Below are 17,549 nucleotides of genomic sequence, written 5' to 3'. Positions count from 1 at the left end.
GGGTTGAGGGGAGGGTGGAATCACTATTTAGAAGAGGTGATGAAAGAAGTCCTGTTCAAGGAGGTGAGATTTGAGTTGAGATAAAATTGCTGAAAAGGAGTGAGCATTGCAAAGAAGTAAGGGAAGAGCACCGCAGGTGGAGGGCAGAGTCTCCAGGGCAGAACAAGTGTGGAGGCCGGAGGAACAGAACGAAGGCCAGGCGGCTAGAGCAGGGAGCAAGGGCAGTGGTGTGAGGTAGGAGGGGGCAAAGGGACAGGTTACTCTGCCTCTGAGTCATGGTCAGATGTTTGGGGATTTCTCCTGTGTGCAGTGGGAAACCTCAAAATTTTTAAGAGGTTTTTGCACAAGGAAGGGAAACAGTGTGTTTTGTTTTTTTGTTTTTTGTTTTTCTAATTAAAAGGATCCCTCTGGTTTTTAGGTGGAGGATGAACATCACTACTGAAAACCAAATGCCATAAAGCTGGGGTCCATGAGGGCCACCTTTGGATACAAGGAGGGCTGTGGAGTGGGTTAAGAGCAGGCCTATGAGGCTCTGGTTTCAAAGAGTGGTCAGTCAATGGACTGGGCACCTTGAGAAGCAGTGCATGCCCAGTAATTCAGTACGCAAGCAGATGTTAGGGGGTTTGGATTAACATATACACACTACTATATATAAAATAGACAATTAACAAGGATCTACTTGTTCCCTATAGCACAGGGAACTCTATATTCTGTAATAACCCATATGGGAAAAGAATCTGAAAAAGAATGGTTATATGTATATGTATAACTGAATCACTTTGCTGTACACCTAAAACTAACACAACATCGTAAATTAACTATACTCCAATATAAAATAAAAATTAAATTTACACACACACACACACAATAAAGTGCACCTGCCAGGTTTCCTGTAGATGGTATGCTGGGTTACCCTGGAAGTTAGACAGATGACTTGTATGGTTCCATTACAGTCTTTAAGAGATTATCTTTCAGGGACATGAAGGGAGGGTGTAGGGACTGACTGAGAACTGAGACTCAGTAGGCAACTGGGTCCCAGTGGCTAATGGCATTCTTTAGTGCAGCGTGGCCCAGTGCATCAGTAACATGTTAAAAAGTATTCACCAACAAAGGGTCCTGGGGGCGTATGGATTTGACAAAATCTGTGTTAAAGTTGAACAGGATTCCTCTCCATCTTTTATGTAGCTGGTATGCAGTTTGAAACTCCAAGAGGAGGACAGGGTTTGCACCATTTCCCAAATTCCTCTGAGCAAAGAAGCCTTTTCTTTTTTAAGGAGCATTCTGCGGGGCTAATGTTCATGGAACACGTTTGGGCAATGCTCATGGAGCATAATCTGAGAGCCCATCTACAAAGGCAGTACGGGGTCATGGAAGCAGGTTATATGGTAAAGAGAGCAGAAGATCTAGGAATATCAACATTATCCTCTTAAAAGAACATTGATGATACCAAAGTCACAGGGTCGTGATGAGAACTAAACAGCTTAACATATACGGCAGAGCGCCCTAAAACACTGCTACTGTGATGAGGATGACTCGTCTGCCTCACCATCCACATCAAGACGGTAATTTTCAGGCACTGGGGTTGGCACTGGGGTTGATCGCTTGACTGGGGCAAAGTCTATGAACCCTTATCCTGTATCACATATTATAATGAAGTTTAGTAGTGGAATTACCTGGACTTAGCCCCATAACCTTGGACTTTTTAGCATTATATTCTAACCAGCAGTGTAACCGAACACAAACCAGTACAGGTAACTGCACTGGGATCTTACAAAATAGCTCCTGTGGGGTTGCTCACACAGCTAAGCTACTATTGTGGCTGATACATTGTGGGGCGGGGGGCTGAAAAATCAGCCAGGAGGATGTACAAACACAAGATGAACATCAGCAGAGAAATGTACACTGAAAACTAAGGGTTGGCTGGGAAAATCTACCCTTGTTTTCTTGAACGGGTATCAGCAGCAAGCTGACAGACCTTCTTCCTAAGGCATCTTATTGTGCTTTGCCTTGACGTGATGGGCAGTGTCATAGACAGATCACTGGATTGGGTTCAAGATACCTGCCTAACTCAGATACGGTCTAGCTGTGCTACCTTGGACGTGTTCATTAACTTTCTGAGCCTTGGTTTTCCCCTTTAAAAAATGACCCAGCCATCCTTTTCCTACCTTAATAAAGGCATTGTACAGATAAAGTGAAAGAGCAAACAAAACAGCTTTGCATATATTTATAATTAATAACCATGACAACATTTGGTATGGAATTGGTACCTAATAAACATTGGATTCGACAGATGAATGGGTGGGTTGGACAGATGATTGGGTGAATGGATGCACAGATGGGTAAAATGGATGGACAGTTGGAAAGATTGGTGGGTTGAAAGAATAGAGTGATGGATTGGTTGGATGGGTGGATGGCTAGATAACAGATGGATGATGGGTTGGATGGATAGACTAGTGGATGAATTAGTTTTAGAGCCACCTGACAGCATGTTTGCAGTATATTCCATCCATTAATTTTTCTCTTCTCCTCTTCCAGTCTGTTCCCAGTTCTCTAAAGGAGTCTATGCCATCTTTGGGTTTTATGAACGGAGGACTGTCAACATGCTGACCTCCTTCTGCGGGGCCCTCCATGTCTGCTTCATTACACCGAGCTTTCCTGTTGACACATCCAACCAGTTTGTCCTTCAGCTGCGTCCCGAGCTGCAGGATGCCCTCATCAGTATCATCGACCATTACAAGTGGCAAAAATTTGTCTACATTTATGATGCTGACCGGGGTAAGCCAGGGGTTAGGGGAGGGGGACTGTGGAGGGATGAAGAGAAAATTATCAGCAGGAAGAAGAATGGTGCCTCTCTGCCTTCTTGAAAGGCAGGGATCATGGAGGAATGATCCAGAAGTGTTTTATGTCTGTGAACTGAATTTTTGGTAACTAATCTATAACTCACACGTGGAAACACGTCCATTGAGAGAATAACCGTCTTAACGCCCCATGTCACTCTACAGCTTACCAAGTTTCCATGGCTCCTGAGCCCAGACTCAAAGTCCAAGGACCTCAGTTGAATGGCTCATGGTTCGTGGCTCATGGCACGGCTTTTAGGAGCGTAGATTCTGGAGTCAGGCAGACCTGGATCTGAATTCTATGTTCCCTCCTCTCCAGCTGTTTGACTTTGGGCAAGCTCTCTCTGCCTCAGTTCGACCACTTCTGTAATGGGGATAAAATTCTCTATTCCTTCGTTTTTTCATCTCTGTAATGAAGATAAAACCAGTCTCTACCTCATACAGTTGTAAGGACTGAATGACACAATGACTAGAAAGGGCCTGTACAGTGCCTACAACATAATCAATGCGCAGGGTCTTCTATGTATGTTAACCGCTGTCATCATCATCACCAGCATCAACATCAACCTTCCCAGGCCTTTCTAATTCTGCCTCCACCTAAATTTTGAATTTTCCATTCCATTTTCTAAATGTTTCCAATATTTTTTTCTTCTCTGCATCTTGACTCAAACAATTCCAGTTTCTGGGATGCACTTCCCTTAAATCTACATATGCAAATTCTTCCTTTCTTTTGCAACCTACTGGAACACCACTTTCTCTATTTCCTGACCTTCTAAATGGAAACTCTCTTCTTTTTTCTAACTCCTGTGTTGCTTCTGTTGTACTGTCCTACCTTCCCCTGGCATACTAAATAGTCCTATAAGAACTCAGTCATTATTGTTGTAAATAAATAAATGGATCATACAAGGTCTGGAAAGTGAAGCACAGGAATTTTGCCCTGAGCAAAACGGAGGTTTTACAGAAGTTTGCCTTTAGGGAGGCTTAGAAGACTTTTGAATAGGAGAGTGCTTTGTGAAATGGTTTTTCAGGAAGAGTTAGGCAGGCGTTATTCAATGAGAATTAGCTGGCAGGAGAGGCCAGAAGCACTCTATTTTCTTCGATTTTCCCTTCTCTCCATTTTAATGATTTCCCTTCTCAGACAAGCAGCCATTATGAGGATGACCAGCAGAAGGGTTATTTCAGGTCAGTTTTGTGGCATAATGAGGCCTGAGGTCTGGAAGTGGCAAAGGCAGAAAAATGTAACTTTCATTACAGAGGATCATCTCTGGGGTCAGTCAGCAAAAGCGCCCATACTCATACTCCACCCACCTCACAACTCTGAACTCAGAGTTCTGCCATTTGCTAGCTGTGTGGTCTTGGGCCAATGACTAAATCTCTCTGAACCTCCATTCCCACATCTGTGAAACATGGATAATAACAGTACCTACCTCAGAGAATTAAGTGAATTGAAGACAGGAAAGCTAACAGGGCAATGCCAGACACATAGTAAACTTCCAGTAAACGTGAGACTTAAGCACACCAACCTTATCCTTAAAAAGAAACAACAGAATCAATCTACAGATGATTCTTTATGCCAGGCACCATATTGGTCACTATGGGAGGGATTAGCAATGTTATAGGAAGACAGAAATGATATATGTGCAAAAGATTGATTAATAATGCAAGAGTAAAATACGAAATAACCATCTGTTGCAGGCAGAATAATGACCTTCCCCTCTCCACCAAAGATATCTGTGTTCTAATTCCTGGAACCTGTGAATATGTCATGTTAAATGGCAAGAGGGATTAAGGTTACAGATGGAATTCACGTTGCTAATCGACTGACCTTAAAACAGAGAGATGGGCTTCCCTGGTGGCGCAGTGGTTAAGAATCCGCCTGCTGATGCAGGGGACATGGGTTCGAGCCCTGGTCCAGGAAGATCCCACGTGCCGCAGAGCAACTCAGCCCCTGCGCCACAGACTACTGAGCCTGCGCTCTAGAGCTCAAGAGCCACAGCTACTGAAGCCCATGCACCTAGAGCCCATGCTCCGCAACAAGAGAAGCCCTGACAATGAGAAGCCGGCGCACCACAACGAAGGGTAGCCCCCGCTCACCTCAACTAGAGAAAGCCCATGCACGGAAATGAAGACCCAACACAGCCAAAAATAAAAACAAATAAATTAATTAATTAAAAAACAACAGAGAGGGCCTCCCTGGTGGCGCAGTGGTTGAGAGTCCGCCTGCCGATGCAGGGGATACGGGTTCGTGCCCCGGTCTGGGAGGATCCCATATGCCGCGGAGCGGCTGGGCCCGTGAGCCATGGCCGCTGGGCCTGCGCATCCGGAGCCTGTGCTCCGCAACGGGAGAGGCCACAACAGTGAGAGGCCCGCATACCGCAAAAAAACAAACAAACAAACAAACAAAAAAAAAAAACAGAGAGATTATCCTGGATTATTTGGGTGAGCTCAGTGTAATCACAAGGGTCCTTAAGTGTGCAAGTTGAAGGCAGAAGAGTCAGGGTCAGAGTATAACGTGAGAGACTCAACCAGTCACTGCTGGTTTCGAAGCTGGAAGGGGCTACATACCAACGAAAGCAGGCATCCTCCAGAATCAGAAAAGGGGAGAACAATTTCTCCGCTCGAACCTCCAGAAAATAACACAGCCCTGCCAATAACTTGAATTTAGCTCAAGGACATTCATTCCAAACATCTGACCTCTGGCAGTATAAGGTGATAAATGTGTTGTTTGAAGCCACTATGTTTACAATAATTTGTTACAGCCACAGTAGGAAACTAATACACCATCTATGTCCCAAAGATGAAACAAAGCAGTATTGAGTAATGGATTCCTCTATCATTTAGCTATAAATCAGAAGAGAGTAGCTTAATTCAGTACACATTGATTGAATACCTACTGTGTGAGAGGCAAAGCACTAGGTACTGATGTATATTGAACATTCGTAAACATGGTTGACAATTATTAGGCGCTGTTTAGATATCAGATTAGCACATTTAATCAGCAGTTACTAAACACCCAATAGTAATCAATGTTTATAAAACCCTTGCCATGCTTGAGACATTCTCATTCAATCCTCATGATGACACCGTGAGGCGGACGTTATTAACATCACCCTTCTACCACTGAAGACACTAAATTTTAGCCAGGTGAATTAGTCTGTACAAGATCATTTAACTAGTATATTGTAGCATCAGGATTTGAGCCTCAGATTCGATGTTTAATCACTAACTGTATTGCGTGCTATGTTCTGCAAACAGAAACACAAAACAGACGCAGAACCTGACCTCAGTGAGCTCAGACTTGCAAAGAGCAAGCTGGAGCTGAGTTTAGTGGAGGAGCGGGGTTGGCGGAAGTGGGGTGATGCCTGTGGATCCTGACTGCCACCTCTCTGTCCTACTCACCCGACCTCCAGGTCTGTCCGTCCTGCAGAAAGTCCTAGACACGGCGGCCGAGAAGAACTGGCAGGTGACAGCCGTCAACATTTTGACAACCACAGAGGAGGGATACCGGATGCTCTTCCAGGACCTGGAGAAGAAAAAGGAGCGGCTGGTGGTGGTGGACTGTGAATCCGAGCGCCTCAGTGCTATCCTGGGCCAGGTAGTGAGTGCAGCCAAGTGCCCTCAGGGTGGGCGTGGGAGACAGCTCATGAGCGAGCGGGGTGACCATGTGCCTTTGGTGTTACAAAGACAGTTCTTGACTAGATGAAACCAGAGGCCTGCCTTCTCACATTCTCTAATTCATACAGTTTAATTCTGCAATGTTACGGAATAGCGCAAACAGTGGGAGCCTTCACGCAGGACTTCAAATGGTTCTCGGATCAGTTAACCAAAAACTTACCCCCAGTGCTTCCTTTTCTTGTTAAAAAGCAAAATACATTGCATTTTAGAGTTTGTGAAGTGCTATCACAACCTGTAGAGCCAGATTCCTGGCTTCAGCTCCGAGTTCTGTTCCCCACTGGTCCAGCATTTGGTTTCTCATCCATTTGGCCCACTGACCAGTTGTGAGTCCAAGGAGGCACCAGGCACCTCCCTTTCCTGGAACACATCCATGTGTCTGAGCAATTAATTGATTGTCCATTCCAAGAAAGGGCACTGTAATCTCAGTAGTATTTAGCCAGACATCTCTAAGCCACGGTTCCTCCAGTTCTCAGAAGTAAAGCATGTGTCATTGGATAGGTCACTTGTCTTTTTAAATTACATTTGTGTATTCAGACGAGCTAGCAAGGAAGTAGATTTTGCAATCATTTTTGAACAGTGCTATACAATTAAAGATGGCAGTTTTAGGTACTTGACAACATGACAGAGCTTGTTAATGGCCCTCAAGACCCCTGGGGCTCCCACAGGGAATCTCAGCACCAGCTCAGCAATTGCTCAGAGGCCTCGGGAACTGAATAGGAGAGATTTTGAAAGTCAGGGGTTCTTTGAGGCGCTAACTCTGTGTTCTACTTTACAAAGTGTGGATCTGGCTTCCCTCTCAGAGAGAGAAACCAGCAAAAATTGTTTCCATTGAGATGGGAGTTTTTTGAGCTGGAGTCATGGGACTGGAATTCTAGTTAAGTAAAGCAGAATAGAGTACTGGTTAAAAGTAGAGACCCTGGAGCCAGACCGCCTGGGATTCACATCCCCAGCTCTAGTATTTACTAGCTCTGTGACCTCGGGCCAGGTTTTTCATTTCTACATCTCAGGTTCCTGATCTGTAAAATGGGCATAATAATAATAATAATGATAATAACTACCTTTAGAGAGCTCTTGTGAGGGTTAGAAGAATCTATGTATACATGTAAAGCACTTAGAATAGAGCCTGCCCCACAGAAAGTGATATATGTAAGGATTTACCTATTTTGGCTATTCATAGTGCCAACTGGTACTGGTTTTCTTTTGTTTTGCTTTGTTTTCTTAGTTAAACTTTTAATTTTGAGATACAAATTCATATGCGTGTGTAAGAAATAATACAGAGATCCCATGTACCACATATCCAGTTATCCCAATGGTAACATCTCAGAAAACTATAGTAACCATAGTGAAATATCACAACCAGGAAATTGACACTGACATTGATACATTCGAGGTACAGAACATTTCCATCACCATAAAGATCATCTGTGTTGCCCTTTTGTCATCATCTGGCTTCCCTCTCTTTTTCCCTTTCCTCAGGCACTCTCTAACCTGTTCTCCATTTTTGTAATTTTCTTATTTTAAGAGTGTGATATAAATGGAATTACACAGTATGTAATGTTTGGTGTATGGCTTTTTTCATTTGGCATAATTCCCCAGACATTCATTCAAGTTGTTGTGGGTATGATACTGCTTTCTTGAGTCACTCCCTCTTTGGCATAAGTGTACTCATCTGTAAAATAGGAATGAAGGCCCCTGTTCTACAAAGCTGATAAGAAGATTAGATGAGATAGGAGGTAGAGAAAGTGTTGAGTGATAAGTTGGTATTCTTAAAGACTGATGACTCCTGCTGTTTTATTCCATAGTAAAGAGAAAGCTGTTGGTACTATTTTCTGAGTGCTTACCATATACCAGACACTATGCCAAGCTCTTTCCATGTATAATTCCACTTAATCCTCACATCATCTCTATAAAAACAGCTTCTACTAGATCCCCTATTCTATAAATGAAGAAACAAGAGATTACACTTGCCTGGGATTTCACATAGAAGGAAAGCAGGAAGTCAAATCTATCTTGGTCGGGCTACAGGGCCCAACCTTTTAAAAATGCAACTTTCAGCACATGTGCTGTCTATAGCTACCCCCTCTGTCAAAGGACAAACTTGTGTTTGGGAAGGAAGGAACTTGTTTGCACGAATATTTTAGATTGCAGTGTATTAACTTTTTTAATCGTTGGATTCTTCTATTCTGAAAAGTAAGACCAAATGCTGAAAGGATCTTACAAATCACCTGATTTACCATTTGCATTCATACTTTACAGATGGGATGACTGATGGTCATACTGGTTGAATGATTTGCCTTGAGTTCAGACAACTAGTTAGTGACAATGACCATGAGTCTAAAAGTTACATCTTCTGATTTGCAGTCTGACATCTCAGCATCATCCTAGACTATCTCACACTCAGTAATTGGGATCTTTTCAGTCTAACACAAATGTTCTGCCTAACCTAAGGAGGAAGACAATGATTCCAAATTCCAAATAGGGAATTAACTGCCTGTCTCAGTCTCTAGTGCCCTGACTGGAATATTAGGATTCCAGAATATTAGGATTTTTGTTTTGTTTTCTTCCCTGCTGCAACCACAGTGCCTTGAACAGTGCTTGGCACCTAGCAGGTATTCAGTAAATATTTTTTGAATGAATGCGAAGAATAGGGAATCAATGAATGCTCTAAGATCCCAAATGTGAGATGGGTCTAGATATCTACAGGTAGCCTTTGACTGGAAAAGAGCCTTTAAGCTGGAGGTAAGAGCATGCAGGGAAGCCCAGAGGGCATGTAGGGGCCAAGGTTCACAGAGGGGCTTAAGAGGCCAAGTGGAGGATGTCAACTGTTTACTGGAAGGCAATGAAAAGGAGATGAACCCATGATTGTGACCACCTTTGGAAACCACCCCAAAGAGTCTGGGGTTTATTCTGTAAACAGTGGAGAGCCAGTGAAGGTTTGTGAGCAGGGAACAGGGTTATTAGAATATAATGCTTTATCAATATATAAGACACTTAATTATGTAATACAGTCATTAAGTTCAGAATGAGTTAGAATGAGTTAGAGATGGATGAGGGACACCAGGACCAGGCCATCCATCACCTTACCCTGTTGTATTGTCTTCAAAGTGCTTTTCACCTGCTGAAATCTTGTTCATTTATCTGTTTATATATTTACCATCTGGCTCCCTGCTAAAGTGTCAACTCAGCTCAATGAGGGCCTGGGGATCTTGCCTCATTTGTTCATAGCTTGTCCCTAGCACATAGCGTAGAGCTTGGCATGTGGCCCATGTTCAATAAATATTTGTTGAGTGAATTAATTAATCAGAGAAGGCTTTACAGAGTAGTTGGGATTAGAGCTCAGCCATAAGGGTTATGAATAATTAGAGAGAATGGGAAAGGGCATTCCAGACACAAAGATTGTGAATTAAGTCAATCCAGTGGAAATGAGCTTTGAAGAGATGGGGTGAGTGAGGCAGGGGACTCCAAGTGTACATTACCTTTATAACAACTTTCTCAGTTTGTAACCCTATGTACCTGTATCTCTTCATCTGTTTAAGTATGGGTCTCCTCCCAGTAAACTGTGACCTCCAGGACAGCACGCACCATGCTTGTTTCACTTTCCACTATATCTCCAGCAGAGTGCTTGATAGATAGTAGTAAGCACTTAATAAATGTTTGTGAAAGGGAAGCTAGGCCATCAGGTACGTAGGTGAGTAGATGGGTTGGACGGTTTGTGTTAGGTCAAACCATATGAAATTACTGATTTTTATTGGTCAAAAGTCATTAATTATCTGCTGTTTCCTATGTTTCAACCTGTAATTTCATCCTGCAGGGACTATTGTTATCCATTGCCTGGATGCACTGGGTTTCAAACTATCTTTTATTTGCTATTTTGTGCTTTTTAGAAGCTGAATAGGTTTCTGATAAAGGTATCTCATTGTTGAAAGACCAAAAAACCATTTGACAAGAAAATGAAAAAGTAATGAAGAATTATTAATAAAACTATCATCCCAAAAGTCTTGGCACTCCATAGTCTGGAATTTCACATGCTAACCACTGTTTCAGAGCATTCATTGTGTGTGCTTGCATTTAATTATTCCCTACATTAAAAAAAAATGTGAGCCGCTATGCACATACATCCAATTAAGTAGATGTCTGAATGTGGGTGTTAATACCTTGAAATTTTATTCAGTTAGAGAAGAAGCCCAAGTGCTTCTCATGTGTTTTATGCGTCCTTGCAACAGTGCGGGGAGAGAGGCACTGAGCAGGGGGTACTAACCTCAATGTGATGATTAAAAAATAATAACAATACAGAAATAGATCAAGTTAACTTGCAGGCTGAGTTAGGACTAAACCAAGGACTGCGGTCTTAGCTGTTCCTTGCTGGGTGGAATGTCTGGATGCCCAAGCGAACTGCTGGGTAGTTCTTTCTACAAATATTTTCTTGCCTGCAATGATTAGGGTTGGTCTGCACATTGAACATGGACGGGTGTTTGGGGACCCTGGCTCTGAATCAGGCATCATATGGAAAGGCTCACAATAGCCAGGTCCCTGTCCTGACACTGCTACCATACTGCTGTGGGATCTGGCACATCACTTCATCTCTCTGGGCCTGGACTTCCCATCTGTACAGTGAGGGGCCGGACCAGATGATCCTGACATTCTCTTCCAGCTTCCGGGTTGAATGGCCCATTGATGTCTGAGTATCCAACGGGTTTAGGGAAGAAGGCACAAAATTCAGGGAAAGAAGGAACTGTATCTGAATATGGTCCATTCAAGTATTTGAAGTTCAAGAACTGGGGTGGAATCATCCACCTACCCATTTGACTATCCTTCCACCCATCCACCCATCTGTCCACCCAAGCAGCAGATGTTGTTATAACAGTGACAAGGAATTCAATACAACATAAGATTCCCACTATGTATGGGAAGGCTTTATGGAAGAAGGAAAGAAGTGAGCATTTTAGCCTGGACCTTGGGGTTATGATAACACTATTCTACCCCTGGAATCAGGCAAAACTGATGTCAGATCTTACATCTGCACTTAATAGCTGGGTAACTTCAGGGAGTTTATTTGACTTCTCTAAGTCTCATTTCCTCATCTGTAAAACAAGGATATCAGCAATGCCACCACCATTGGATGGTTGTGATACTGTAGTTTGGGTACTTAGAATAGGACAGGGCACATTTTCAGTACTCAGTGTTAATTGCTGGTTATTGTTGGTGTAGCTTTAATTGTCAGTATCATTAATGCATCCCCTCTCGTTGTGTTTTGTAGATTGTAAAGCTGGAGAAGAATGGCATTGGCTACCACTATATCCTTGCAAATCTGGTGAGTAGAGGACACTGAAGGCTCTCAAATGGTGGGTCTTTCTGTGCTTGGGGCCCGGCTTGCTTCTGTGGTCCCTGGCTGGAGGGAACGGTGTGGGTGGGAGGGGCACTTCCAAGCTTTGCCTTTTCCCCTTCACATCCCTGCTTGTCAAACCACAGCACACTCAAGGTGAACCTCTAAGCTTCCTTGGAAGAGATCCTGCTGGTGGGCAGGCCTTCCTCAGTCATCACAATTCCAGCTTTAATCGGCTCTGCCACTGGCGATAAGAACAAAATCACCACATCTTTGAATGACACAGAACGTTTGGACCCCACTGGTTTTGACCCTCTATTTTGACACCAGTGATAGTTTTACTGTTTATAAATATAAATGTTTAAATCATAATGATACTAGTGCTGACAGATCTTTAACCAGAAACAGTTTTACAGCATAAACAATATTATGTCAATTTAGTTTTTATTCCCTTTTTATGTGGCATAGACAAGCTGCCTTTTTAAAAAATTTTTTATTTTCATTTTTATGTGCTGCAGTTATTTTTTTTTTTTTTTTTTTCTGTACGCGGGCCTCTCACTGCTGTGGCCTCTCCCGTTGCGGAGCACAGGCTCCGGACACACAGGCTCCGCGGCCATGGCTCGCGGGCCCAGCCGCTCCGCGGCATGTGGGATCCTCCGGGACCGGGGCACGAACCCGTGTCCCCTGCACCGGCAGGCGGACTCTCAACCACTGCGCCACCAGGGAAGCCCAGGAACTTTTTTTTTTTTTTTCCGGTACGCAGGCCTCTCACTGTTGTGGCCTCTCCCGTTGCGGAGCACAGGCTCCGGACGCGCAGGCTCAGTGGCCATCGCTCACGGGCCTAGCCGCTCCGCGGCATGCGGGATCTTCCCGGACTGGGTCACGAACCCGTGTCTCCTGCTTCGGCAGGTGGACTCCCAACCACTGTGCCACCAGGGAAGCCCTATTTTTACTGGGTGTAATCATTTTCCATGGTGTGAAGACTTGACTCATAAAATAACTTTTTGTACATGTTAAATTTTACCGAGCAACATGCACAATTATGAGTTTTCTTTTGTGACCATCGTTTTTGACAAGTCTGTTTTTCCTGCGTCATGTTTTGCTCCTCTTACTTTTTTAATCATGAAGTTTATTTCCAGTAGTTTTTTCCCAAAGCCAAATGTAATTTCATTTTGCCTGTCTTATCTTCTAAAGAGCTAATTACATGCCATCCAGCTCATCCACTTAAAGTATACAATTCAATGGTTTTATATATAGTCACAGAATTGTGAAACCATCACCACAATCTCATTTTTAAACTTTTTCATCACCCCCCCAAAAGAAACTCATAGCCATTAGCAGTGATTCCCCATCGCCCCACAAATTCCTCCAGCCTTAGGCAATCAGCAATCTACTTTATATCCTTATGGATTTGCCTATTCTGGATGTTGCATATAAGTGGAATCATAGAATATGTGGTCCTTTGTGACTGGCTTCTTTCATTTAGCAAATGGTTTCAAGGTTCATCCATGTTGTAGCATGAATCAGTACTTAATTCCTTTTTATTGTCAAATAACATTCCATTATATGGATGTATCCCATTTCGTTTATCCATTCATCAGTTGATGGACACTTGGGTTGTTCTCACTTTTGGACTATTATGAATAATGCTACTATGAACATTTGTTACAAGTTTTTCTCTTGAGCATAAACCTAGGAGTGAAATCACTAGGATACATGGCAACTCTATGTTTAATACTTTGAGAAACTCAAAACAGTCAAAACTGTTTTCCAAAGTGGTTGCATCTCCCAGCAAATTTTTTTTTGAGTTTTATTTTATTTATTTTCCAGCAAATTTTAATAAATAACAAATTTTGCCATGTGCCAGTTTGAGCAATTGTCAGATTTCCTTAATGATAGCTTTTTCTACAAAGTTTGCTTATTATCCTGGCCTGTCTTTATGATTTTCGGTGTTTCCTTTAAGATGTGATGTTTAGCTTTTTGTCTATAACAAATTATATCACTCAGTTTTAGCAATGTTATCTTGTGTTGATTATTCCTGTGAGTAATATTAATTATTAATTGAACAAGAGACTGATATTTTCTACTTGCTTTTGGAACAAAGATCATTAAGAGAACAAAAGCACAGGGGCTGGGTATATGTAAAGGTCAAAATGGCAGGATCTAAAACACGTTGCCTAATTCTTAAGCTCTGTCTCTCTTTCTGGGTGGATCTCCAGCCTCAGATCCCTGGCTTAACCTTCTTTCCCCTTCAAAACTTCCTTGCCTTGGCTGTCCTAATATTGCAAGGTCAGGACTGGAAATAAGAAGGACTTCTTGCGATAGGTTAATTTAGACCCAGCTGTTAATAGATATATATGCTACTTTTCTCAGAGATATTTGCATTTTAAATGGCAGATGGCCATCCAAAGATTTTTGGGGAACCAAGAGTTTCACCCTCAAAAACCATTTGGAAGGGACTTCCCTTGGAGGTCCCGTGGTTAAGAATTCGCCTTCCAATGCAGGGGGTGTGTGTTTGATCCCTGGTTGGGAAGCTAAGATCCCACATGCCTCACGACCAAAAAAACAAAACATAAAACAGAAGCAGTATTGTAACAAATTCAATAAAGACTTTAAAAATGGTCTACATCAAAAAAAATCTTAAAAAACAAAAAAAAAAAACCCAAAAACAAAAAAAACATTTGCAAGGATGAAATTTTTGACTTCATAAGGAAGAAAACTCTTGACATCCCTTGAATCCCAGATCCTTAGTCCTAGAAGGGACTTTGGAAGTCAGCTGTATCTAAGTCTCATTTGCTTATAGGGAAACGTTTGCTTGTAGTCAAACCAGCAAGATGGTGTGACTTGGCCAGGGTCACACAGCAAGTCAGTGATAGAGCTAGGCCTGGCACCAGGGTTAGTGGGCAGCACCCAATGCCTTTTCCACTTCATCAGGACATCTCTCAGCACAGACCACGTGGGCACCCTGCTGCTTGAGAACACACAGAGCAAGGTTGGGGGCATGCATAATCAACTCTCCAGGGTCAGATAGAAATTACACATCAGTGGCCTCAAAGCCACCGAAAGACCTCAGGTAATTACATCGCCAGGCTCCATCTGTTGCCAAGTGACCGTGACCCCTCGGTCACAACATCACCAAGTCAGCCCTTTGGGTGTCTGTTTCCTTCTGATGTGCATTCTTTTTTTTCCCCTGACCTAGTGAGTTCTCAAATCCTTACAACGGCCAACTAATAGGATGCAAATTGCATATACCATCCAAATACAAAAGACTTGCATGTTCCAATAGATTAGTTGATAATTAGGCTTCAAATTACTAATTAATTCAGTCTGAAACATAGTCGAGTATGTGCTGTGTGTCTTTCTTCCCGCTTCAGAGGAATAAAGCAGTTTATAAGATGATAATTTTTAGAAATTCCGCCACATAATTAGCCTGCTGCTGCATGGAACTGACCCCCTCCTTCAGAGTGTTTGTGATTAGGGTGTAGTAATAGAGTTAGAAACTAAGGAAGGAAGCTTTTGAAAGATTTAACAAAAAGAGGGAGCTACATTTTATTTTGCAGTTCTTTCTGTCCCTGTCAGAAGGCAGGAGCTTCAAAGAAGCCAACAGCATTCCTGTAACACAGCACTTTGGAGGGATATTTTTCTGGCTTTGGAGGGCCGCTAGAAGAGAGGATGGAAGGAGACTGTGGGTCAGAGAGGAGAGCTTTATAACAGGGAGTCATAAAAAAAGAACAGAAAAGAAAAGCCATGCTTTTTGTCCAGATACCATCCTCAGCTAGTATCTTTGTGATCTTGGGCAATTTTCCAGCCCTCAGTTTCCACATCAGGAATAACAGTTCCTATTCTATATGCTCATGGAGTCACTGGGGAAACCAAACATGTTGCTGAATGCCACTGTGCCTTGAAAAAGTTAAAGTGTTCTGCATAGGTGAAGAATCCTAACTTCATATACTAAATCTACCCATCTGTACATACTCACATGTTGTGTCCATATGTATACATGCATATATATGCCTGTGCATATACATGCTGATATATGTATTCATATTTTATATATGATAGGGTAGATGTATATTTATATTTTCACAGCATTGGTATGTCCATAAAGTGAACTTGAACCTTGCAGGAATTGGTGAACTCTACCACTATTTCTTAAAGAAGCCCTTGGGCCCTGGAGCCCCCTGATGAACCAAGCTCTCTTGTCTGGCTGTCAGTCCGCCTCCAAGCCCAGCACTGACTCGGTTTTCACTCCCTGCTCTGAGACTATGATCATAGCAGACAGCTACCAGCCAGAGCTCTCCAGAGTTATAGCTCTTTATCTCTGTGATGCATCAGCCACAAATCTTAGAACAAATTGGTGTTTCTCAAAAGGAAGATATGTGGACCTCTACAATGTGTCTGCACAGTTTAGGAAACACTGAGCCAATGGTTAAATTCTTCAGTCCACTGAGACTGCAAACATGAGTATTTACAGCATGGGACAAATGATCAAATTGTTTATATTGATGATTTGACTTTCATTGAAATAAAAAACCACAACATTTAAAAATTCTTGTAGAGAACTAGCAGAGCTCTGAGAATTTATAAAGGGTCCAGCAGACCCCAGTGTGAGAAACACTGAAGGACTGAAGGTATTGGCTGTCTTTCTGTGTGGACCGTATGGTGCCTCCTGGGGCACCAGGAACAATAACAGCAACTCCTTTCATTTTTACACCAAGTTATAGCTCATGTGATGTTTTGGCATGAATCACACCACTGGGTTTTGAACCTTGCAGTAGTCCTATGACATAAGCAGGGGAGAATTCCTCATCCCCACTTTATAGAAATGAGAACTGAGAATCCAAGATGTTACATGACTGATCTGCAGAGGGGGAAGGCAAGCACTCCTCAGTGGAGTCTGGCTCTCAGGAATCTGGCAAAAGCCAAGTGATGTGATCGTAAGAATAGGATGACCAGGTTAACCTGAGCCATCGAACTAGAATTTCTTAAACCCCTAATAAGTAACTACAACAATAATAACAATGGTGATAACTATTATTCATTGAATGACTGCTACATTCCAGATACTATGATATATACTTCAACAGTTACCTATTAAATCCACATAATTGTCCTGGAGGTTGATAATATTATCCCCATTTTTCAGATGAAGAAACTAAGGTTCAGAAAGATTAGTGAGTTTTCAAGTGACAAAGTTTATAAAGTCATGGAGCTGGGCTTCCCCTCCAGGACTAGAGAACTCCAAAATCCATGTTCTTATACTGTGTCATGTGACTGCTGAGCATGGGGGAGGTGGGGATGGGTGCAAGGGGGACACAGGCTCTCGCTAAGAGGGCTTCAGTTTAAATCTTGCCTACAGTTGCAGCAATAAACCTGGAATTCAAACTCAGGCTCTCAAACTCCCACTGGGTATCTTTTCAACTGTACACTGATGGAATTTCATTAAAATTATACAGTTGGCCCTCCATGTTTGTGGGTTCCATGTCCACGGATTCAACCAACTGCAGGTCAAAAATATTTGAAAAAAAATCCAGAAAGTTCTAAAATGCAAAACTTGAATTTGCCGCACAGCAGCAACTATTTACATAGCATTTATATTGTATTTCTAGCTATTGACACAGCATTTACATTTTATCAGGTAGTATAAGTCATCTAGAGATGACCTACAGCATACGGGAGGATGAGAGTACGTTACGTGCAAATGCCATTACGCC

The 17,549-nt window shown here is 42.5% G+C and overlaps 1 protein-coding gene across 4 annotated transcripts in view; it reads left to right on the top strand.

Annotated features, from left to right (window-relative positions):
• The window catches only part of GRIA1 (glutamate ionotropic receptor AMPA type subunit 1), a gene marked incomplete at its 5' end in the record, with an annotated part of 316,249 nt that overhangs the window by 161,999 nt on the left and 136,701 nt on the right, over window positions 1–17,549 (top strand). For 3 of the 4 annotated variants that reach the window (XM_082622053.1, XM_082622051.1, XM_082622052.1), the window contains 3 exons: window positions 2,536–2,775; window positions 6,248–6,432; window positions 11,770–11,823. In XM_082622053.1, the coding sequence (XP_082478179.1) occupies window positions 2,536–2,775; window positions 6,248–6,432; window positions 11,770–11,823 (479 nt within the window). The remainder of the gene's footprint in view (window positions 1–2,535; window positions 2,776–6,247; window positions 6,433–11,769; window positions 11,824–17,549) is intronic. The other variant, XM_082622054.1, reaches the window with a different exon arrangement.

This window comes from Mesoplodon mirus (assembly GCF_964341445.2).
Source record: "Mesoplodon mirus genome assembly, chromosome: 5".
Lineage (NCBI taxonomy): Eukaryota > Metazoa > Chordata > Mammalia > Artiodactyla > Ziphiidae > Mesoplodon > Mesoplodon mirus.
Note: the sequence above shows the minus strand (reverse complement) of the source record. Positions and strands in the feature narration are given on the sequence as shown.